This window comes from Paramormyrops kingsleyae, chromosome 1 (genome assembly GCF_048594095.1).
Source record: "Paramormyrops kingsleyae isolate MSU_618 chromosome 1, PKINGS_0.4, whole genome shotgun sequence".
NCBI lineage: Eukaryota > Metazoa > Chordata > Actinopteri > Osteoglossiformes > Mormyridae > Paramormyrops > Paramormyrops kingsleyae.
Window position 1 is genome coordinate 28,300,552 of NC_132797.1, and position 24,598 is coordinate 28,325,149.

The 24,598-nt window shown below is 50.0% G+C and overlaps 1 protein-coding gene across 3 annotated transcripts in view; it reads right to left on the bottom strand.

Annotated features, from left to right (window-relative positions):
* The window catches only part of gmds (GDP-mannose 4,6-dehydratase), a 197,740-nt gene that overhangs the window by 14,963 nt on the left and 158,179 nt on the right, over positions 1-24,598 (bottom strand). For all 3 annotated transcript variants that reach the window (XM_023823733.2, XM_023823732.2, XM_023823735.2), the window contains 2 exons: positions 17,168-17,286; positions 13,930-14,026 (listed from right to left, as the gene is read on the bottom strand). In XM_023823733.2, coding sequence (XP_023679501.1) covers positions 13,930-14,026; positions 17,168-17,286 — 216 coding nt within the window. The remainder of the gene's footprint in view (positions 1-13,929; positions 14,027-17,167; positions 17,287-24,598) is intronic.

Below are 24,598 nucleotides of genomic sequence, written 5' to 3' on the forward strand. Positions count from 1 at the left end.
GCCGCCCGCAAAGACGCCGCCCGCAAAGACGCCGCCCGCAAAGACGCCGCCCGCAAAGACGTCGCCCGCAAAGACGTCGCCCGCAAAGACGTCGCCCGCAAAGACGCCGCCCGCAAAGACGTCGCCCGCAAAGACGCCGCCCGCTAAGACGCCGCCCGCTAAGACGCCGCCCGCTAAGACACCGCCCCCTCTGCTGTCCTCGCTCAGCCTTCATACATTCCTGACTGGCATCACAGAGTGGAAGGGCAGAAAGACAATGCACGCCGGGTCATTGAAGCAATCCCACTGCTACACTGCAGCGCAGGAGGGTACTGGATTTTAATTGATTGACTAACAAAAATTAAACACACCCATTTAGTGAGTTCTGTAAGACAGAAAGAATACAGTATTCTCTGAGAAGAATGTGGAGCTTGTATGCCTGTATTGCACTCTAGCAGCCTCTAGGGGCACCTGCTCCAGACACACTGAATAATTAGCAGTGTGACAGTAAGTAAAGGCCCAGTCCAGATTTGCTCCTGTTGTGCTGATATCCCCCAACCCCTGGCCAGCCCACTCCTCACTCTAGTCTGTTTCTCCCCCCACTGGGTCATACAGGGTACCACTACCAGGGATGATGACGGCTGGCCTCTCTCTCGTGAGACTGCTTGCTTGGCCATTCTGCCGTAAGCTGGGCCACATGGACTGACCTCAAAGTCACATGCCACAGAAATGGATACCATTCCAGGAAACTAAGTCCTCAAAACTGCGAAAACAGCAACCGTGTCCTGCCCTGGCAGCCCCCCCATCACCCGTAATCTAGCAATGGAAACTAAACAAAGACTGGGGGGGGGGGGGCAGCAGTGACCCCCATGGGACAGGGAGGTGCGGGACGCATCCTTCAGGCTCTGCAGGCAGGAAGTCCTGGCAGTGGCTGCTCACACATGACATCACTGAAGGCCCTCAATTTATCATCATCGAGAAAAAACGCACAGCATCCTGTCAGGAAAGCAGTATGGAAAATCAGCACTGGCCCAGCCCACGGCTGGAGGCAGGTCTGCGGCACTGAGGCCAGGCCCCCCCTCCCCCTCTGCCCCTTCTAGACCCAGTCCCCCCCATCAGGGAACCATCACACTCCCTCTTCCACTTAATCCTTAGCCCCCTACGATCACACTTCCTCTCTGCTCCATCTTCGTTTCCTCCTTGCATCCCATTCCTTTCCCACTCAGTCCTCTTTCCTTCCTCCTCCCTGCTGGTCCCCACGTCCACTCCATTCAAGATCACTCTTCACTCCTCCTTTCTGCTCCCAGACCCCCCCTCGGCATGCCCGTTCTGCTAACACCACCCCCCCTGCAAGACCAGTGCACTGTAGTGATGATCCCCGTCAGCCCTGGAATGAGCTCTGGACACAGTGCCAAGCCAAGGGTTTTCGGTATAAATTTTCGTTTTAAGGAAAGCACTCACCTGTCAGGAGTGACATGCTGCCTTTTATTTGAGTCAGAGCACAGATTTCTTTGGCAAACTCTTCTGATGAGTTGACAAGGATATAGAAAAAAAAACAAAAAAAGGATTTTCTGCTCTCTTCTTTGCCTGTGATTTTCACACCCCCAGCCACCTGCTCCGACTGAAGCGTGTTGAAAAATGTTAAAAGAAGAACAATGGCGGGCGCTGTACTCGCACTGTACTCGCGCCATCATGACACACCTCCAGCCCCCAGACATGCTTACCCTGAACTGGCTTGCTGGCCCGTGGAGCCTCAGCAGAGCTCATGGTCCTGCTTTGGAGGGAATTAAACCATTTCAGAAAGATCCACTCCCAGAAGTGGAAAAAACACTCCAGGCCCAGTAGGTGCTGATAAAGACAGATGAAAACCTCATGAGAAATAGAGGTCTGGGGTTGGACTCCAAAAGGTTACGGTGAAAAACAGCAAAAAGGGGAAAGCGTGGGATCTTTATTGGCTTGGTCATTGGTTGTTTTTTGGTTTGTTGCAGAACCAACTGCCAGCAGAAACAAAGGATCCATGAAATGTTCAGGTCACTCTGGGTTTGGGAAACGGCGGTGGCTTCATTAGGGAAACAGTTCGTTGGTGTACAGAGTCTGAATCCCGCCGCCACATGAAATAATCATGGAAGACTGACAATTGTTTTTGCATCAAAAGAATTCTGGGAAAACCCAGAGCGTTACACAACTGGAAAAATCAGAATCTCTGTAGCCACATTTACAAAAAAAAGGTTTTACAAGTCTTTGCAATCACACTGGCAATCACTAGGATGACTAGGATTAGTGTTCTTCCTTCATAAGTGTATGCATGTTTAGAACAGTGATGTGTCACTTGTGAATGGTACCCCAGGCACGGACCGACCCCAGGACATTGCACAAGCCATTCACTGAAAACCAGGAAAAAAAATCAATAAGGGCTGACCAAGTCTACTGAGATGGTAAGACTTTTTAAGGGGGATTATGTGCCTTACATCACATTAAATTCTCTTCCCTGCAGTTATGATGGCCTTGGCTGCTTCTGGTTCACCTTCGGACCAGTAAAACACATAGATGCTTGGGGCACCAGCCCATCTTCACATGTGCTGTTTGGGCCCGCCGGGTCCAGCATTACGGGAAATTCAAATGACTCTGATTACCGATGACGCAAGACAATTGGCCTGCATTTGCATCTCTTTTGAACGTGGATCCTTTTGACGTTAACTCAACTCTGTCCTCTGCTTCATAAGGAGATAAGAGCAGCGGCATTTTCATATTTACTTGAAGCTTAACTTTGGTGTCGGTGCGATATGACGACGGCCATGCCCCACACCATGTTGTGACAGATCCAAGTCCATCAGACCTATGGAGATGAAGGCACTGATTCTGTAACTGCCATGTTTCAGGGATAATAAACAATCAAGGAAAGAAAAAAAAAAAAGCCAAAACCCAGTTTCCTGTTTTGATAAGTCGCTCGCGTCTGCTGTCAGGGTCAGTATTTGTGTGTTATTGATGTGGCTTCAGGGGCTGGAATGGAGCAGGTCGCTGAGGCGCGGAAGCCCTTATCACCGAGACACCGTCCCAGTCACTCGTTGCCTTCCGGATGGCTCCTGTCGGTCAGACCCAGGTCCCAGGCCCGCCGATACCAGCCAAGACAAACCTGAGAACCCCACTCACTCCCACGGTTCTGCAGTCATCCAGCCAAACATACGGCTCCCATGGCGATCCATGCTGCGTCATGTCTGTGCGGCAAGTTCAATTTATCAATAAATCACTCCTACTCACTCCAGACACTTTCCGCCATTAGGGTAGGGAATCAGAGCCCCTCTGTCCTCTCCGGAAACTGTATGGAGGATCAGAGCCTCCAAAATAACTGACGGGCAGATAGCAGCAATCCGCTGGAGCTGTGGGAAGCAGCAGCAGGGGTCCTTCAGAGACGACCTGATGCACCAGTTGCTTTCTCCTCTGCCAGGTAGGTCGAGGTCGTGGGCGTAAAAACAGCAAAAACAGTCTGAGCTCCGTCTGCTGTTGCTATACAATTAGCAGCAACACCCAGCATTATGGGCACTCAAACCCACGATGCGCTAGATCTTTCTGAAAAACAAAAACAACCCAGGGGCATCGCCAGGCAGCATCACAGCTCAGGGCTGGCAAGCACCTTCATAAAGCCTCCATAATGTTATCATTCCAGCCCAGAGATTCATTCATTCCTCCCACCTTTAATCGGAAGACTTTTCTCTTGTATAAACAAATCCTTCTGCAGGGATTTCTCACTAATTTCCAACACAACACTTCTGTCCCCTCGGTGTGTCTCAGGTGCACTTAGCATGTTTTTAGTCATGGTCAAAATAGCAGACATCCAAACAAGTCATGCCCGCCATGAATATTCAGGCCTGATATCTCAGTGATCTTACTCAAACCTCCGTCGGCCTTGCCGGCACAGCACAGCCCTTATCACGGCTGCTGATTATCATCACGTTATTGTTATTGTAGCTGCTGTTGTCGTGGTTGGCGCTCATGTTTTTGGTATGACGCAAATGGCAGCAGATACACGTGCCGTCTCTATATGCTGCGTAAGCGCAGACCGTCCGGTGTTACGGAACGCTATGGCTATAGGTAGACCCCCTTCCTGCTGTAGTTAAGGCGTCCACAGCCCCAATGGATGAATGAGTCATGTTTCCTCCATAATGGAGATACTGGCAGGTACAGATATAATTTCATTAAGATCCAGATGAGCCAGTAAGCGGAAGGGTTTTCCTCAAACAATGGCAAACACTAGCACTGTATAACAATTGCCAGAGGGCCTGAGTGGCACATAGTTGACATCCCAGCGCACCCCCCTGAAGCAAAGAGCCCCAAATTGTGAAATAAAGTGTCTCCTGTGCTCACTACTGAGCTATGCGGCTCACCGTATAAATTACAGGGTGCCCGACTGGCAGTGGCACGCCTCAAGGTGTTATTCACTCTGTAAAAGATGGTTGCTGTGCTCTGTTACCAATGGGGGCCATCGGCCACCTCCAACAGCAGGGGTGATCCTTACTAAAGACTCCTACCGGGGTGACATCATCCAGACAAACAACCCTGTACGTCCATTGGAGGACGTCACTTATGTCCACTACAGTGTATGTTTAGTGTACAAAAAACGCGGCCCTGTGAAACATATATATTTTTAATTTATCTAAAGTAACATACATTTCTGAGAAGCAGGGTAAACAAGCAACTGGGTTTAATGGGCCTTGCTCAGGGACCCAACAGCTAGACCACTCTGTCAACCCTGGGACTTGAACCGGTAACTTTCTGATGACACTGTCAATGTCCTCAGCCACTGAACCAGACACTGATGTACTGTTACCTCATTCCCAGAGACTGGCAGCTCTTACTCATTTGGCTCAAGGGTGCGCTGGTGCTGGTGGTGTTCAGGGACAACCTTCTGGTGAGGAGCCCATGTTCATAAAAATGACACCAGCAGCTGTTGTCACCGAGACTGGAGTCAAAAGGGGCCGAATGTCCCTCAGTGGGCACCAGAGAGGGTCAGGAACCATTTCCAGACAGGTGAACACACAACCAGGCTAATTATCAACTAAGCGCAGCAGAGCGGGAGGGGATTTAAATGGCAAAGTTTCATATGAATATAAGGAAGGTGATTTTGGAAAAGCCCCCTTGCCCCCCCTTATGGCTCCAGAGTTCACGCCCGGTGGACGGCCTACACATATCACAGCCCTGCACACACTGCAACACCTCCGCTACTGTCCAGTAAATCAGTGGGGGGAGAAAAAGAGATTTAACGACCATCTGCTGATAAACACAGGCTGTATGACAGTATGAAGCTGCCAGGGGTGCTGGCAGGGGGGATGGGGGACACTGCACCCAGCCATCTATCTTCACTCATATGATGAGTGATGATTCCTGGGGGCAAGGGACTCTTCCCCAATACTCTGGGGAAGGAGAAAAACCTGACAACATGTTATGCATATATCTGCTTGTTTCCAGGTGATGAAGAAATGATTAAAATAAAGGGTGATAAAATACAAATGGGGAATAACGTACTACTTCTCCTGTCTTTCCAAAGAATAATCATTAATGGATGTTCTCACAGTGTCCTGGAAATGTACCCGGAATACTGGAAAGTTCTGGAGTTGCTGCTTTATGCGTCCCAAATGTGAAGCGGGCCATGTTACAGAATTTATATGCGCAAGTAAAGCGGACGTCGCCGCAGCCAGCACTGCTGCCGGATCAGCACCTGCGAGCCCCGCGCCGCCTGGCCCGGTCCAGTCCTCCAGGAAAATCCCACGACGCCGTTTCCATTAAAGCTGTGCTTCTGTATCACGAGGGGCCCGGCTTACAAGTGTTCTGGCTCCACAGACCCTCCGGGCTGATGCTGGAGGAGCAACTTCAGGAATCCGACAGACTCCTTACACCTGCTCATCCCTGATGAGAAAACGAGAGCTCCAAGCCATATGGGTCTCCTCATAAATACCCCACAATGGGTAAGCGAGTGCCCTAAAGCGTAGGGTGACCAGGTTTCCAAAACCCCAAACTGGGACACCTGTATGTGTGTGTCGACTGGCCTATGGCTGCATCACATTAAACCTTACTTCAGATGGGCAGCGTGTTAAAACTGGGACATATTGTTATATTTCGGCTATTTCTCGGAATGCTGGCATGCACAGCCTGAAATCGGACCTGTCCGATTCAAATCGGGACATCTGGTCACCTTACTGAAGGGTCCATGTCCCAGAAGCCTGAACGGAGTGACACAGCAGTCACCAGAGCGTCGCTCTCCCAGGACTGCGGTCATTTTAATTCTGAACCTGTGTGAATCCACTGAGACCTGTTTAATCTGCTAAACTCCCATAGTTGCTTGACTGTTGAGCTTCCAGGCAGGGAGATCTGGAACTCTCAGCCAAATTCAGCAGCTGTGGGCTGAATCGTCACATGTGTCCTCCGTCAGCACGGAGTCTCTCTCTCTGGCTGGAGATTACAGTCCAGTCAAAATAGCGGCTACGACACCTGAATATAGCAACACAGGGAGGCTGCTCTTAATGGATCGAGCTGTGCAGTTTACATCTGCTCCACTGCTACTCACTTAAACGACTGAGGTTAATGAAAATAACAAAAGTGTTTATGAACACTTAAATGTTAAAGCAGCTTTTAAAGCACTTGAGATTCAGATACAGATTGTTCCAGAATCATTCAGCAGCCCAGAGAGGAAATCTGGCCCATGGCAACCTGCTTGACGCACGGCAGAAGCACAGAGGCACAGGGAAGCGCACGCAGATGCAGCAAGCGTAAAATATTCAAGCCGGGCTTGATTTGGTAACTTCCTTACACGTCAGATGGCCACTGGGAGCGCAGGGCATGTCGACAGCACTGTCCGGGGCTGACAAAGGGGTTTTGTGCTTTGGGGACGACCAGCATCAGCCGCATGGCGGCAGGTCAAGCCCGCTTATATAAACTACCGCGCTGCGGTGCTGACAAAACCGGAAATCTGGAAAACCTATGCACAGGAAGAGGTCCGTGATGTTCTGTGACAGGTGGCCCGCCGGTGCGTACTTAATCACGCCTGCATGCCGGGTGAGATGCCCTCTAAGGATGAAAAGAGGTGCGTAAGAGGCATATTTGCAGTGTGGCTGCTGACAAGTATGCACGAGGAAAGCTGTTGGTCAGGAAGTCCATGAACACTGCAGCTAAACTGCTCTGCAGACCCATTGGAACCAGTGTTCATGCTTGTGCTTCCTGCTCCTGACTGTGATTTCGTATAATTTATTATTATTTATTTCCCCCCAGATCCGAGGCCCCTGCCGCTCCCCACACCCGGCATTAAAACCTAGACACAAACACACGTGCGCACATTTGCACAGGGACAGCACACGTGGGCACGCCGCCACGCACCTGCATGGTCTCACGCACAGGGAGTAACACACTCGCTCACACGCACACGCCGGCTCATGATCGCATGCAGCCCTGCCGCCAGATGCTATCACCATGGGCTTTTTAAAAAATAAATCGCTGGTGAAACCCGAGAGCTGGATGGAGGCCGGCTAAGCAGGCCTACCTCTGACCTCCCCACGGCGGACGCCCCCAATCGATTCGCTCCTAGTGTAAGCGCGGTTTCCCATGCTCCCCCGGGGCTGCGGCCAGCAGGAGCTGACTAAGCGCAAAAAGCCGGCTGACTGCGATCTTTTCTTATGACACCAGGGGGATTTGGCGGGGGGGGGGGGGGGGCAGGGCAGAGGGGGAACATGCTGGACGAATTACAGGCCCAAGGGAGGCGGAAAGTTGACACCGACGGTCAAATTAGAAAAGAAGTATTTGCAGATTTTAAGTGGATAAAAATAAATATCGGGAGTAACCCCAGGATCAGGAAAAAAAAACCAAGAAAAACAGCCAGGCCTGGTCGATGAGGGAGCAGCAATGAATGGCAGAATGTGCTGGTCACAGATGGTAAACTGCCAGTGTCACATGGGGAGTCCCATCACCAATCAGAGGCTGACACACACTCGCATGCCCATCTGGCTGCCAACAATGGATGCCCTAACCGACTGCATTCCAGGCCAGGTGCATTTTTTTAATGTCCCGCCCCTACAGAGGCCCTATTTCTGCACGAAAGCAGGTACTGAAACGTGGGCAATATTGCCAGACGGGCCCTGCACCTTGCTGGGGGTGGGAGGTGAGAATCGGAACCTAAAGGATGCCTTTGTTCTGATCGCTCCATGAAAGCACCCGGTTATGGAACACCTGACCTTCCAAAATGACAACAATGCCTGCCCCCCCCCCCCAGTTTTGAACTTGACACAGACCTGAAACATACAGCTGCTCTTTATAGTCAGTGTGGGAGGGTGGTAGGGGGGCTCGAGTTGTGGTGATTTGGGCAGAACTACGCTTAAGTTAAGTGGAAGCTTTACAATCAGCTCTTACAGAGTAACGCTCAAGTAGCAGAACATCATTAGCGCAGTTACAACTGCCACAAACTCCAGCTGACGCAGCACTTCAAAGGACATGCAGAAGGTGGGACCCACATCGCAGCCGTTCTTGGAGCAGACTGACCTATCAGGGAGAAGCCATTAAACCGCCAAAAGTGCTACAAACACTGCAAGTGTTCAGACATGTTAGAGAAGTGTGAGAACACTTTTCTTCTGAGCTTTGTGAACCACACTGAGATGCATCATCTCCACACAGCTCAGATGTGCTACACTGATCACGGCCACCTTCATCCCCAGCCAGGACCTACAGGTTATTACTGCTCTGGGATTGCATGTCTTCTTTCTTCTGAGAAAACTGTAATTTGAGGCTTGGGGAGCAGCAGAGTGAAAGGGAAAGAGAAAGAGAAGAATCTCCACAGCTCAGATGAGACAAGCAGGCTGTCAATCGACAGCATTCACAAGGCATAGGAGGTCATACCTGTGATACAAAAGAGCAAAATAAATGTAGCAATTCAGAGATGGCTGCGGGGCACTCCTCCAGCCATCATCAGCACCCAAAGCGAGGCTCACGCACTTTAATTAGCTCACGGGGAGGGGCCCTCTGCCAGACAGGCGGGGCTTATCTGTAGCTAAGGTGGGCTGAGGAGGGGACCATCTGTAGCAGGTCCAGAGCTCTGTGCATGCAAACGTGTGTATGGCCAGCAAGCCATAGCACACATACCAAAGGAACAGCCCCTACAAAAAACAACCATACCTCAGCTAAAATACCAGCTTTTCCCTCCAATCAAGTCACAGCCAGGCTAACGCTTCATGTCAATGGCGGGGTTACATCATAACAAATACCGCCAAAACAGCCAATCTGAAGACAATTCCTATATACATATAGGAACATTTTTTCAAGGAATATATCTAAAATTCCTCCAGCTCACAACAACCATTATTAATGCATTGGCTCAGGCCATTGCTCAGACCATGAATGCATTATTTGACATTCAATGGAATACAAATCAAAACTAAGAGAAGGTGCTATGGGAAGGCTGAGGTGAAGCACATAAATGCCACACGTGTTTGTTTCTGCCAGAATCGAATCACTGGAGGACTCAGACTAGATGAAGCTTGCATGGTTTAGGCTATTGAGGAAGTAGGTCTTTATGTTCACTTGAAGAATTACGCCTTTATTAGACAAATGAAAAGTAAACAAGAGAAATCAGTGTGACAAACGGACTTGCTTGTGCAATGAGCAGGTTCATTGTTCCCGGGTGATTTACAGAACTCCCTAGAGCCAGCCCTGGCACTGTAGTGACAGGCGCTAACTGACAGGTGAATCACGGTTCCAAAAATGTGACTGTTTAGCCATAATGTACCCCCACGCAAAACCCTATTGATAATTTCAGGGAGACTTTATTTAACACCAAGTCTGATTCTCGCTGCCTTGACCAAACGCAGCACATCAAGAACTAGAACATGGAGGGTATCACTGTGTTCCACTGAGGCCCTTTGAGCTTCCCTGCCTGATGGGGAGGGGATGCCCAGCCCTTGCCCTGCACATCTGTTCTGCAATACACACACACACACACACACACACACACACACACACACACACAATGCTGCTTTTCTCATTTTGTCCAAATACGTTTGGGCTTCAGGGGAGGGGGGGGGTGTCTTTACTTTTATCTGTAGACAGTTCAGAGTGTTGTACATTCCCATAAAAATGAGGGGAAAAGAAAATAGAAAATTGTGATTATTTGACGGCCACCGCGCAACCAGAGCGGCAGCTGCAGCGACCTAACCCTTCCCTTTTCCCTGCCATTCCTCTGGCCCCCCACTCTCTGTTCTCTGGGGGGGATGCCAGTAAATCTGCGCATGTCAGACATTTGGTGCGACAGCGGTAATGAGGAGTGACATCAGCATCGGCGGGGCAAAGGTGCCAGGTGAATCTGACAGCTGCCAGTGAAGTGGCTGACATGGTCCGTGCCAGGGGACCCCCATGGGGTGGAGGTGACCTTCAGGGTTGAGCCATTTCCTTCAGTCCCACGTATCCTCTGATTAGCGCCCAAGTGAGAGTGTCTTTCTACAGGTATGTCTGCGTGTTCAATGAGCATCTGATCATCCTGACCTACCCTGACGACGGCCAAACCGACTCTCCCCCGCTCGCTTGCCTCGTCACAGAGGCTCATTAAGGAATTCATGGACAACGCCTTCGCTCCGTGTCGACATGTTCAAAGCTCACAGGAACACCTTGTTCTTGAAAGCCCACGGACTGAGACCTTTTCAGACGAGCTGTCAAAGTTGCCTGGCCTGTAAAGCCACACGACGCAGACAATTCTTCTTCTGTTCATATAAAAAAGGTGCCTGACGAAACGCACGTTTCTGCATTGCTGTCAATGTACAATACAAAATAACAGAAAGAGTACTTAAATATTCTAAACCAAGAGTAAATCTGAAATATTTATCATCGAGGAGGAAAACCCTGAAAGAGGGAAAGTCTGGATGCATCACGACAGCAGGGGGTGAGAGGGGGAGGGGGAGGGGGAGGGGGAGGGGTTTGGGGGCGGCGCAACACATGGAGCATCCGGAGTCTGTGCTCACATTGTAGGCCTCCTGTCAAAGCTACCCCCAGCAAGGTGGTCAGACTGGGGGCAGATTTGTTGACACTCGCCTCGCTCAGGGGGAGCAGAGAGATCTGTGTTGTCACTCGCACTGGTACTTCCATGGGAAGAGGCCGAGCGTGCTGACGGGAATGTGTGCATCCTCTCTGGGGGTCAGGGCTAAATGGCTCCCATCCCCTCACCCCTTTTCTCTCACCTCATCACTGATAACTGCCAGGCCTGAGGACGGCGGCAGCCACCCCCACCTTGCCTACCACACCTTAGGGACAGATGGCGGCGTGCCAGTGAAGCCCCCTTGTTTCCTGCCCCCTTCCCCACATGCATGCAAGTCATGGCATGAGGTCACAGTGACCCATCCCATGTTACCCTAAGGGGGAGGATGTCGCATCCCCAGGACCGTGTTACCCTAAGGGGGAGGACGCCGCACCCCCAGGACCATGTTACCCGGAGGGGGAGGACGCCGCACCCCCAGGACCATGTTACCTGGAGGGGGAGGACGCCGCACCCCCAGGACCATGTTACCCTAAGGGGGAGGACGCCGCACCCGCAGGACCATGTTACCCTGAGGGGGAGGACGCCGCACCCCCAGGACCATGTTACCCTAAGGGGGAGGACGCCGCACCCCCAGGACCATGTTACCCTAAGGGGGAGGATGCCGCACCCGCAGGACCATGTTACCCTGAGGGGGAGGACGCCGCACCCCCAGGACCATGTTACCCTAAGGGGGAGGACGCCGCACCCCCAGGACCATGTTACCCGGAGGGGGAGGACGCCGCACCCCCAGGACCATGTTACCCTAAGGGGGAGGACGCCGCACCCCCAGGACCATGTTACCCTAAGGGGGAGGACGCCGCACCCCCAGGACCATGTTACCCTAAGGGGGAGGACGCCGCACCCCCAGGACCATGCTACCCTAAGGGGGAGGACGCCGCACCCCCAGGACCATGTTACCCTAACGGGGAGGACACCACATTGATGGGGTTCAGATTGAAATAATAAAACACGAATGAGTTACTGGAAAAATTACGCCCAAACACACACAGATATGCCATACACCCACACACACAAGCATGCACATACACTCACTCACTCACTCACACAAAGGTTTGTAATTATATCTCTGTGGGGACTTTCCATTCAATTCTATGGGGAAAAATCTAATCCCAACATGACAACCTTAACCCCTACCCAGCCCTAACCTTAACCATAAGTAACCAAACAAAATATCAGACTTTTGGAATTATACTTTTTTGATTGTAGTCACAGATCTTTGTGGGGACCAGAAAATGGTCCCCACAATGTGAAAATAACAGGCTTTTATAACATTGTGGGGTACATTTGGTCCCCACAATGTATTATGAACATAATTCACGCACGCACACTGACACACACACGGTCACAGGTTTCATGTCATCACCATACTAGCACTAGGGCCTGAGCAGTGTAAAGTTCCTTGTGGGATTTACACACACAAGGATGCATCACTCACCTGGGATCTCCCATAATCTCCCGGCTGCCCACTGTGTTTACCGTCTTCCTAATCCTCCACAACACTGGGAACCCTGATCTGTCATCGGGCTGAAGCTGGGCCAGATGAAATGGGCATTGCTTGCCTTCGGACACCACGGCGAGGAGGGAGAAAGCTTCTCATTTCTGCTGTGTGGGGCGCGGCGGGGCAGGGTAGGGCTGGGGGGGGTGTTTATGTGCTTTGGGGGCTGAAGCCCGTGCTGACTCAGCTGGGGAAGGTTTAATGCTGACCATCACCAAGGTTTGTAGTTTGTATGAATGGAAAAACGAAAAAATAATTTTGTGACCCCCCCCCCCAGAGCAACTGAGACACACAGTGGAGAGCCCAAATGTGATCAGGCTGTGGAAGTGAAGTGTTGGGGCCATTTGCCCCACACAAGGGCAGACAGGGGTCGCTTGGGGTGTCACTGTCGGGGAGGAAATGGGAGGCACTTACTGTCGAGGAGCCGAGAACATAAATAAACAAATGTTAATGGGCACTGAGCGCCCAAAAGGGTTCCCATCAGAGGTCTGGCCGGTGAGGCCGAGCACTGGGAGGCCCTGGCACTGCCCATCGGCGTCACCGTGCGAAAACGGGGCAGATCAGAAGCTTCAAGGCTCCATCACTGCTGTCCTTTATTAGCGCTCCACACTCCGGCCGCAAGCGAAGCTAAAACGTGAGGGAACGCAGGCTTCCGCTAATGGCTGGAAATAAAAAGCAATTACTGCTGAGGTTATCTGCCTGGGCTTCCTTATCAGGTCAGTTTAGGGCTGCGTGATCCACTGTTTGGAGTAAGATAAGGACATGAGAGTGCGTGATCCGCATGGAGCTATCAGCGGAGGTGTCTTCCAGGCCCTTGGCCAGGTGCGGCTCCCAGCAGGGCCCTGGAGCACAGTTCTTACCCCCTCAGCTTATGCTAATGTCGCTCTCTTTCCCGGGGAGGACGTACTACACGTGTCACACTTTATCGGGCTGCTCCATTACCCATTAACTCAACAGCGCTCTGGATTTGCAGCCACATTCTCACAAGGTTAAAGGGAATCTTCTCACAATAGCGGTGAATTCATTCCATTGTGGATGACCCCCCCCCTCCCTCCCCCGACCCCCAACCCTGTCCAAACCCAAGGCCGAAAACTCATTTCCTGGTATCGCGTCTTCGGTGAGCAATGAAATGTTAAACTGAACATGCCACCTTCGGACCAAATCATCCCATCTTACCACTGAGAAGGTCTCCATGGTGACCCAGTTGGTCAACCTCCCCAGACTGGTCAAGCGTGCAGTACGTGAGAGTTTTCTGTGTGTCAGTGACTGGGTGTGGGGGGGTGGCCAGGATCATTTAGTGGAAGCTATTCACACGCAACGGGACCAAATGTACTAATTAGCCGGGTGAGTGGGCAGATAATTCCCCCATTAATTTCACTGGAAGTGCTGGACTTACCACTTCAGTGGGCCGGTAGTACTTCAGATCCACCCTCACGTGAATGTCCCCGGTCTCCTGGCAACGGCCCACCTCGTTCTCATCTTTGCCCTCCCACCTGTGAGGGGAGTCACATGGCGCATCTGTCACACTGTGCTGAGTAACATCACATGCAGGTCATTTCAGAGTGACATTCAGCGCTGTCCAATCGCAGACCTGCTGCTGTGCGCAGGTACAGCTGGCCACATGCGAGGGACAGAGCGGGGTTAGGGTAACTGGGAACTGTGGGTGTTTGTATTTTGTTAGATCACACTGAGACCAGTATAACAAGCTGAATATGCAGCATTCTAGCCTACCACATAGTGCTCTGAATGAGTGCTTTAACTTTTAATAATATATTGAAAAAGATAATTACATAAAAACCATTAACAATTTAAATAAAACTAAATCGTTACATTATATCAAATGATTAAAAACAAATGCAAAAATGGTAATTAATTAATTCCCAAACTGAATAGTTCCAGCCAAAAGAAACAGCTGTGAGGATGATTCACTCAGAAAACTGCAAATAGATAGGATTTTACAAGCCTCACATGTCTTGTAGCCGCATCACCTACCATTAAACTACAGCACTGCAAAAGAATATAAGGAAAACCATTTAATTTTTAATGGGCAAACCTTTCTGTGGTCAGCAGAATTCTGGGAAGTCAAACACATCAATTTTGTTGAAAAACAAAAAGTGGCAGCAGAGAATAGGGAACCAAGCCTTTTATAAGCGAAAGGCAAATGGCTAGATCAGTTAATTTCACAAGTATTTGCTGATTAACATGCAACATTGCATTAAATTACAGTGATCTATGCTTTTTAAATTATAGGCTCTAGGGTGATTACATTTAAATTGCATGTATAAATATCAATCATGTCCTGACAATATTACCGCTGCTGAGAATCATAATGCAAGTCTCTGAAGTTACCTCGCCTTTTGACGCCTTGTCAATAAAACCGATATTTTAATCTGACGCGGACGGTCAAGCATTGAGCCAGAGCCACCAGTTTGCTGACCAGCTGTGAGCACCCTAGACTGCAGAGGGAGCCACTGTTTATACCCCTGGAGAGAACATTCCCAGATGACCCCAAACTCAGTCAAAAACACGTGCTGCTTTTTAGCACGTTTTTCCTGCCAGCAATGCCCTCCAAAAATGGACCATCAGAAGCCGAAAGGGAACATCTGGAAAAACAAACATGTTAACTGCATGTTTTCGCTGTACCCACTGCTGCTGGCCTGTTATGAGCGGCTGACACATTTAAAGCAAAAAAACACAGTGGAAATGAGCTGTGTGGGATTTCACTCTCAGAACGGGAGGAATGTTCCACTCTTAACCTTTTCACACGGTGGCTGAAGAGAAAAGGCCACCACACAAACTGGGTGCATTAGTAAGTGCCTCCCAGAAAAAGAAGAAAAAAAAATGGAGCAAATGAAGTTTACCCCCTGTCCCCCCCCCAGCCCCTTTTGCATCTCAAATGACAAGCTGAGCCGTTAAGATGTGACAGCACCTGCAGGACGTCCATTTGGCCGAATCAGACAGCCATCCGTTTGGTCTTTGTGTGAAAAGGAATCCCAGAGGCGCTTCACACAGGTCACTCAGGCATGCCCAGGTGGGATTCTCACACACTCCGGAAAGGTGAGAAACCTCACAGCGCCACACGGCACCGGCCAGAAAGCCAGTGGCATATTTAAAGTGCTCAGCAGGGGTTTGGTTTTCATGTTTTCATGACGGTTTCCTCTTTCCCATCTTAATTGTGTTGTGACAGCGACACAAGCTGCTCCTTGTTAAAAACAAGCCACCAGCATCAGTGTCTAATCACAAACAAAGGAACCGCATGCCAGAGATGAACTACCAGAGCCATAAATGTGTGATTTATAGCGCCGTTCCTCAACAGCGGGCCAAACTACATTGCGCAATTACAAGACGCGAAATATTTTAAATACACAGAGTGAAAAGGAAACTGAACTTCAGCCCTATGGTTTATCGGTGCCTGGTATTTGAAATATGATGAAAAGTTTCAGCCATTCAGGAAATGGCAAAGGTTCCTCACAACGGCAGTAAGCAGGCAAACAGTGCTCAGGCGCGCCAAGCTCACGGCCTGCATTCAAGGAACTCGTTTCCTTCCGAATGGATTCGGGGTAGAAAATAATGGTGCTGATCGATATTCCCACCAAAATGTGTGTGGCTGTACAGCTCTAACACGGCAACGCTGCAGCCTTCAGCAATTTGATGTGGAGTTCTTTGGTAAGGAATTCCGGCTGTTTCCAGTGGGAAAAGGTGTAATACATATGAGGATTAATGAGCGGCCAGGACTTCAAACCACCCAGGACAAGAAACCTTACTGGTTCCGAGTTGGGTACAGGTTCAGGCCTACAGGCTACACAATAGGAGACTGCAAGGTGAGAACTTCCAAGAAAACTGGTTGGGGGGGGGGGGGGGGGGGGGGGTTAGCAAGACTGGATCACATGTCCTTCTAAATACTTCAGTGCACTTTACATAATCTGTGTTCTGCTTTTGGTGACTATTCCAGCTGTGGCGTAACCTGCTACCTGTGTTGCTAGTCAACAATTCAGCGTGAGCTGCGAGAATTAGCCAGGTCACTCTCACAAAGAGACGGGCAGCACAAACACGCTGCGAGACGACAGCCTTCAGGGAGGATTATGCTCTGCTGCCATACTGATCATCATGTCAATTACACTGGTAACCAAGGCAGGGAGAAATTAAGTTTTAAAACCTGACTGGGTCGCATTGCTTTGTGCTATTGTATTGTTGGCTAGCTTAGTCTAAAAGGAATGCAACACAGTAACCAATGAGGATAAGGCAGGCAGTGATTGGCTGGCTCTGTAGCCTCTTTTCTCCCATCAGCCGCCTGGGCGCACAGCTAGAGAGGAGCTACATTTATGGTCATTCTCTTGCACTAAAGCACTGGTGTGCATACATAAGGGGTCTCATTTCACAGCGAATTTCTCCTCAGCTCGGGGAGTGGGGGGGTGACAGTAATTCTTCCTGGCCCAAGCGACCGCGGCAAAAAGGGAAGTGGGGGCCCCTGGCCCCAAGCAGGATGGCTCCCACGTCGGCCATTACTCACTGGGAGTGGAATTCACGCCCCAGACACAAGGCCAACCAGCAGGCTAACCCTCTCTAACCCTGATAGAAACGATGGAATATGGAATGGGCTGCCCAGTGCCCCCCCCCCCCGCCCCCCCACTTACACAATGGTCTTCTCCACGTGCTTGAAGGCCTTCTCCACAAACTCGCGCACGCTGTGCACCTCACCGGTGGCAATCACGTAGTCCTCTGGCTTCTCCTCTTGAAGCATCAGCCACATAGCCTGGGGGAACAAGCCGGGGGTGGGTGGGGGGGGGGAGACATTAGCAGCGTTAGCCCTCTGCTGAAACAGACATGTGTGTGCGTCTGGGTCACCGAGGCCGTCCAGTACCGCTGGGGCAGCGCTGAGCCATGAGATAAATAAGACAGAAAAAGATCTGAGTGTCCTCTGAAGGAGACCATGGAGACAGAGTCTGTTTCTGCTCAGGGTTAATCCCGATGCTAACAAGGATAGCACGCCCCCACCCCCCAAGAAAAAAGATACGTCATCAGGGCATTTTCACTGGATTATAATAAGTCTACAAACCTAACTACCTGTTGGGGGGGGGGGGGGCATATCTAGTGATCAAGCTTTGTTTCTGCGACGGGTTTGTCATCCAGCACATAAAGTTTCCATAGGGAGGCGGGGTGGTTTGTTTGGGGTCTGTTTTGACTGACCAGGCAGCTTTATCAGCACGAGGAAACAAACAATTAAAATAAAATGACAGAAAAAGACATGAGCAACCTTATATTGCATGGAGAGGAGGGAGGTTTGGGTTCCCGCTTCCTGTATGGTGATCCTGCTGAAAGACTCAGATGCACCCTGTGGGGGGCCCTGTCGATTTCCTGCACCCAAACCTCAGGAGTACACCGCGGCCTGGACTGCAAATAAACACGGCGCGGTCCTGGCAGAGAACGGGGGCCGGAGAGTCTCCGGAAAGGCCCATCCCCTTTCGCAGACCTAACCTCTGCACTGCTCAGCCACTGCCGTCATCAGCATCCTCAGGGGAGGCCCAACGTGGGAATTCAGAGGAATGTTCCCAGAACCCCTTACTGCCGCTCTCAATCACTTATTGACACATGCGACACTACTGTCTGTAGAGGGACCCCCGACTCTCAGTGCAAAAACACCGCAAGCAGCCCATTAAAGAGCGATTAGCAAGGCGGGCTAACAACATCCAGACTTAGCTAAACGATCGCTGATACTTAATGAAAGATACCAGAAATTGGATGGAATGCATATGCCACAAGTTACAATTTCAAAGGAGATATATACATTATTTTATACAAATTAACAATGACTGAAAGATGAATAGGAATCCTAGTGTGATATTAGTTTTAAAAAGAATACCAAAGTATACTTTAAGTATTATAAGTATAAATATTTAAGAATTTAACTGAAAACACAAGTTAGGCACAAACTCAAGACAATTATAATTTCATAATATATAATCAGGCTAGCAGATCACAATATTACACACACAAGATGTCAGGAGAGCCTTCAGCATCCATCCAGGAGACAGTGGTCATGTGACACGCTCCCCTTAAAGATACTGTTAAAGGCTGCAGAACTGAAAGATGGCAGGTCTGTGCCCTTAATCAGTACCAAAGCTGGACTGGACCAGTAAAAAAAAAAAAATCCAGTGATGTGGAAGGGAAAAGGCTCAACTAATAATAATCTAGTAAAAATAAAATTTCTAATCTTATGAAGTCTGAGTCACTTCAGACCCAAGCGCCTGCCAGTCAAATAATAACACTAATAATACAGAAAATATGCGCGTGGGTGTGTCTGGAGTCAGTCTGAGATTTGCTAATACTACTTATAGAGCTATTTCTATCCGAAATTATGTTTAGGTTCATTGTGTTTCTCTTTGAACTAAGTGGAGCTGAGATGACATATTTATGTCCGTGGACCAGATTAGTGTTTTCATTGCTAAAAAGTCCGGACCTCATTTTTGTAGACTCACTAAAACAAATTGCAGCTATAGATCATATGAAAACATTTATTCTGAACAAGTGCCAACAGGCGGATGCTTCTGACGAGCAGGACCTGATTGACGTTGCACTCACGGGAATCACATCCAGTAAACAGAACGTGAGGCTCAGATACACGGTTTTCAACTCATAGCAGGATTATTTTTAAGCTAAGTGGCTCTGCCTGTGCCCTCTGCGGGCGTGACGGGACGGGGCGGGGAGCTGGCAGTCTGATTAGGAGCTGGGCCACATCAGCTAGTCGAGTCGAGTAAAAACCATGTGACCTTTGGAAGATGGAAGATCTGACAGACATGAAACTCCGTGATCCATCCATCCGTTTTCTACAGCGGCCTGTCTGATACAGGGCCATGGGGGGTCCAGAGCCGAACCCGGAAGCTATGGGCGCAAGTCAGGAATCACCCAGAATGGTGCTGAAACCCATAGAAGGTCACACGCGCACCATTCACACACACATTCACACCGACGGACAATTTGGTAAATCCAGTTCAGCTCACTCTTAATTTTGATTGCGGGGGGAAACCAAGGAACCTGAAGGAAACCCCACAATGTCACAGGGAGAACAAGCAAATGCAGCACACAAAGAGCAAAGTTAGATTCGCAGCTGCAAGGTCTTCGGAAGCCTGACAAATAAACTTTGAAAACAAATGCTTTAATCTTTTTTAAAGAATACAATCACCAAGCTGACAATCCGGCAGGGAGCCCCGATGTCCCCTGATTTGGCAGCGGACCTCGGGGTCCCCCAGTCCGGGAGGGGGCCCAGGGATCCCCCAGTCCGGGAGGGGGCCTAGGGGTCCAGCAGCGGGCTCAGGGGTCCCCAGAATATGCGTCGCATATTCACACTGCCATGGTGTTCGCCGGCTGTAAAGTATCATGTCTCATGCCTTTCAGGTTTTGGCAGGGTACCTATGGTTTCTTCTCCTCTGTGTGCCTGAAACGCTCTACACTCCACGCTCGCCTTCTCTGGTTCCCTCGGGTGACACCAGGATGACCCTGACTCTAATGCAGCTCTGGGGAACCAGCATACCAGATGAGACAGAGCAGCCAGGGACTGATGCGCTCTATGTAAAGTGCTACATGGAACCCGGCATCAGACTACAGGGAGGGTCTCATTAAAGTTTCAGAGGGCATAACACTATCAAAAAATAAGGACTGAGCAGTGCACAAAAACCAATAGCTGAAATAATCAGGCATAGATGCCTAGGTGGCACATGGTATTGTACACACGTGCAGTTTTACTGAGCTGGGAGTTGAGGCTTATCCACGGAGCTGATGGAATGTTCATTACCCAGCATCCCCTTTGTGCCGGACATAAAGGGGCCCCGCCTGAGCCGACTGCAGGTCACCTGACACTGGTGGTAACGGCCCCCTTCATGGGGAGTCAACCCCGATGGCGATAGCAGACTCCCCGGCTGCTGGGTGGGAGCGCAGCTGCTGGTGTGATCAGGCCCCACAGCTGGGCCGGGGGCCCCACAGCTGGGGCGGGGGCCCCTCGCTGTGCCGACGCAGAGGGGCTTCCGAAACATGCTGGGGTCAGTATCTGGGGCAAGAGACCCGACCACCTACCTGCCCTGCTGCCTCACAGCCTCCACTGCACAGGGCTGGGTACCATGGTTGCTTCACATGATTACAATTATTAACAAGAAATAAAAAAAAACAGACTAACTGAAATTTTAGTGGGATTAAGCGTCGCCTCGTGGAAGGATGTTTCGATGTACTTGTAAGAATGGGATTCTGAATACTGGGTGTACTTACACTGGGACTATAAGGTGCTTCATAACTACAGTCCTGTGATTTTAATAGTGCATAAGATCATACAAAATCAATTTTGGGGTTATGTATCTCAAAGGCATTTACAGGAAAGGATAATCCCGATTCACATCACAGCCCCGTCATCAGAGAGCAGCTGATGACCTTAGGAGACGCATTTTCTGCTTTGTCAATTGACGCTCATGGCAGGTTACTGAAAGAGAACAGCTACAGAAATCCCCACTCATCACAGCTGACCGCTAGATACCAGCCGTTCTTTTACCTACAGAAGGAATGAGTGCCCGCAGACAGGGGTCCGGGAGCATGCACCGTGCGAGGAGCCTGGCTGTCCCTGCAGCGACCAGAAGGAATGAGTGCCCGCAGACAGGGGTCCGGGAGCATGCACCGTGCGAGGAGCCTGGCTGTCCCTGCAGCGACCAGAAGGAATGAGTGCCTGCAGACAGGGGTCCGGGAGCATGCACCGTGCGAGGAGCCTGGCTGTCCCTGCAGCGACCAGAAGGAATGAGTGCCCGCAGACAGGGGTCCGGGAGCATGCACCGTGCGAGGAGCCTGGCTGTCCCTGCAGCGACCAGAAGGAATGAGTGCCTGCAGACAGGGGTCCGGGAGCATGCACCGTGCGAGGAGCCTGGCTGTCCCTGCAGCGACCAGAAGGAATGAGTGCCTGCAGACAGGGGTCCGGGAGCATGCACCGTGCGAAGAGCCTGGCTGTCCCTGCAGCGACCAGAAGGAATGAGTGCCTGCAGACAGGGGTCCGGGAGCATGCACCGTGCGAGGAGCCTGGCTGTCCCTGCAGCGACCAGAAGGAATGAGTGCCTGCAGACAGGGGTCCGGGAGCATGCACCGTGCGAGGAGCCTGGCTGTCCCTGCAGCGACCAGAAGGAATGAGTGCCTGCAGACAGGGGTCCGGGAGCATGCACCGTGCGAGGAGCCTGGCTGTCCCTGCAGCGACCAGAAGGAATGAGTGCCTGCAGACAGGGGTCCGGGAGCATGCACCGTGCGAGGAGCCTGGCTGTCCCTGCAGCGACCAGAAGGAATGAGTGCCTGCAGACAGGGGTCCGGGAGCATGCACCGTGCGAGGAGCCTGGCTGTCCCTGCAGCGACCAGAAGGAATGAGTGCCTGCAGACAGGGGTCTGGGAGCATGCACCGTGCGAGGAGCCTGGCTGTCCCTGCAGCGACCGGTCAGCTCAGCAATGGCTGATCTCAGGCCCCATTCCTTTTCCTTGATGCGATACACATATTAATTCAGTAAACACAAATGCACCGCAGTAAATACAATGACATATCACTGAACACAGGAAACAGATTAACCCGGACAGGAAATTATGCAAGGATTCACAGTTCACAGGTATGTAGGTGCCACAGCACTTAACACACTCTCATCCGGCATCCAGAAGGTCACCCCCAGAAAAGCCTCCTTTCACTCTTTCAGTTCCCTGGCCAATATTATGAATGTTTATGAGGTGTGTTGTGTTTCTGAAGTGTTGCCGACTGCTCTGTAACTAAACCCAAAGACTCAGAGTCACTTGAATCAGCAAGGAGTGAAAGCACTAGTATGATTCTGTCAGAAATCCAGAACTCCACTATTCTCCTGTGCCGTCATTATGTGTTCACACTTTTACACTTAACAGTCAAACGCGGCTGCATGTTAAGGAATATATGGAGGGACGGACATACCTGATTGTGCTGAGCACTGTCCCGGAGTGAGTCTGTGTAAAACGCAACGACAGCCCAGGCTAATAAGAGCTTTATCAGCTGGGGCCTGAAGGATGGGGGGGGAAGGAGCTGAAAGGCCCGGCAGAGAGAAGCCTGACCACCCACCCATACCGGCTTAACCCTGAGGGCAGGGGGACAAATGCGGCACTCGCTATAAAGGTTATTTATGAAGGAGGAAACAAAGGTGATGTCAAAATAAAATGTAAACGTTTGGGCCGTGATTGTCCGAGTCGGCCCGGACTATGAATGGCCGTACGGCGCAATGAGAGATGGACACGCTCGTCGCGTTGTGATCTTACTTCTCGGAGAGCACCGTCCGTCTCCCGGCTGACAGCGAACACCCCACGTTTTATTCCTGTTCATTTCGTTACATCATGGTTTCCCGACGTTAGGTCTGACAAATAGGCATTGAGGGCAGCCTGGATATTCAGCTTCTACTGAAATATTTGTGAAGAATGAGAAAGGTGCATGTTGATGGGGTGATGATTTATAAAGAAATTAATCGCTTGCCCCAGACACATCTACCATGTCCTTTAATAAGGCTGGACAGAGAAAACTTTATTCCGATAAACTATTTGCGTGAAAAATGCTTTCAGTTTCCAGTACTGTGTTTGTCTGGCTTCCACAGTCAGGTTTTACTCTATTAAAAACCACAGATTCAGCTGAGCTCTGAAGCTGAACACGCTTACTGGCGGCTCTGACAGGGGACAGGTAAAACACAGCTCCGTGCCTCTGACACACAGCATGGGGGCTGTGGGTTGGATTCCCCCCTCCCCAGCAGCAGCCCAGGACCGGCATCCCCAGGCACTTGACCCCCGCAGTGCCTCGGCATTTCCTTTCTCCCAGTCCAGCCAATGGCTGGGAATGTGTGTGTGTGTGTGTGTGGGGGGGGGTGTATCTGTGCGTGCACACACACACACACACACACACACACACACACACACATACATACATACATACAGGCACGCACACACACACACACACACACACACACACACACACACACACACACACACATGCAGCTAAACATAGATGCACCAATACAAGCACAGCTTACCTATCTTTCTGGTAACGAATGCTTCTAAATTTACATTAGCAACAAAAGCCTAAAACAAAAGTACCTGTCATAGAATTAGCTGAATTAGCACACAAAACTCTGAAATTCACATATTCAGTTGGCCAGAGATGTAAAGTAAGGAAGCAGAAGTACTTTTCCTGTACTGAAGTACTATATTTTCTGAATTTGTACTTGGGTATTTCACGTTATTGCAACTTCGACTATGACTTCACTGCAATTCTAAGCCAAATGATCACTTTTTACTCAGACAGGTTCCGAAAGACACCCTCATTATTCATACAATTAAAAAAAAGAAGTATTGCATATGCAGCATGGCTAGGGCTACACAATTCTGGGTAAAAAAAGAATCATGATTTTCTTTCCACTCAGAATTGAGATCTCAGTTTTCCCTCACGATTGTTGAGCAAAATTATTATTTTGCATTACATACTGTATTTATGAAGATGGAGCAAACAATACGTAGAGATACACAATATAAGCTAACAGTTAACATACAGAAATTGTCTTCTGAAAATGATTTTCTTTATCAATATTCAAAGTCAGAAGCACTAGAGCTACTGCTGAAATAACAGTGATGATTTCATTGGTCGATCGGCCCTTTTCTGTAGTGGAGGACGAGGGTTTTCATTGGCCCATTCACCACTTATAAGAGGTCTAAAAGTACTGGCCCATGAAATGCTTGTAATTCGTCATTAAATCTGGCCTGTTGATCAAATTTTCATTTTCCACAGAAAAAAAACACCATACATGAACTGAACCCGGAAGGAACGGATTGGGTGGGCTGTACAGAATGATGGGTACAAAACTGCGTTGCAAAAATAAAAAATGACGAGTACAGATTGGGTACCTACAAACATTTCACAAACATGGCAGCAAAGGATCACTTTGATCTACAATAGTGCTGTCATGATTCCAAAATTATGATCATATTGATACCACTATAAGTATCATGATAACGGTACTGCAAGGAAAAAACAGTTTTGTTCATGTTAAATTATATAC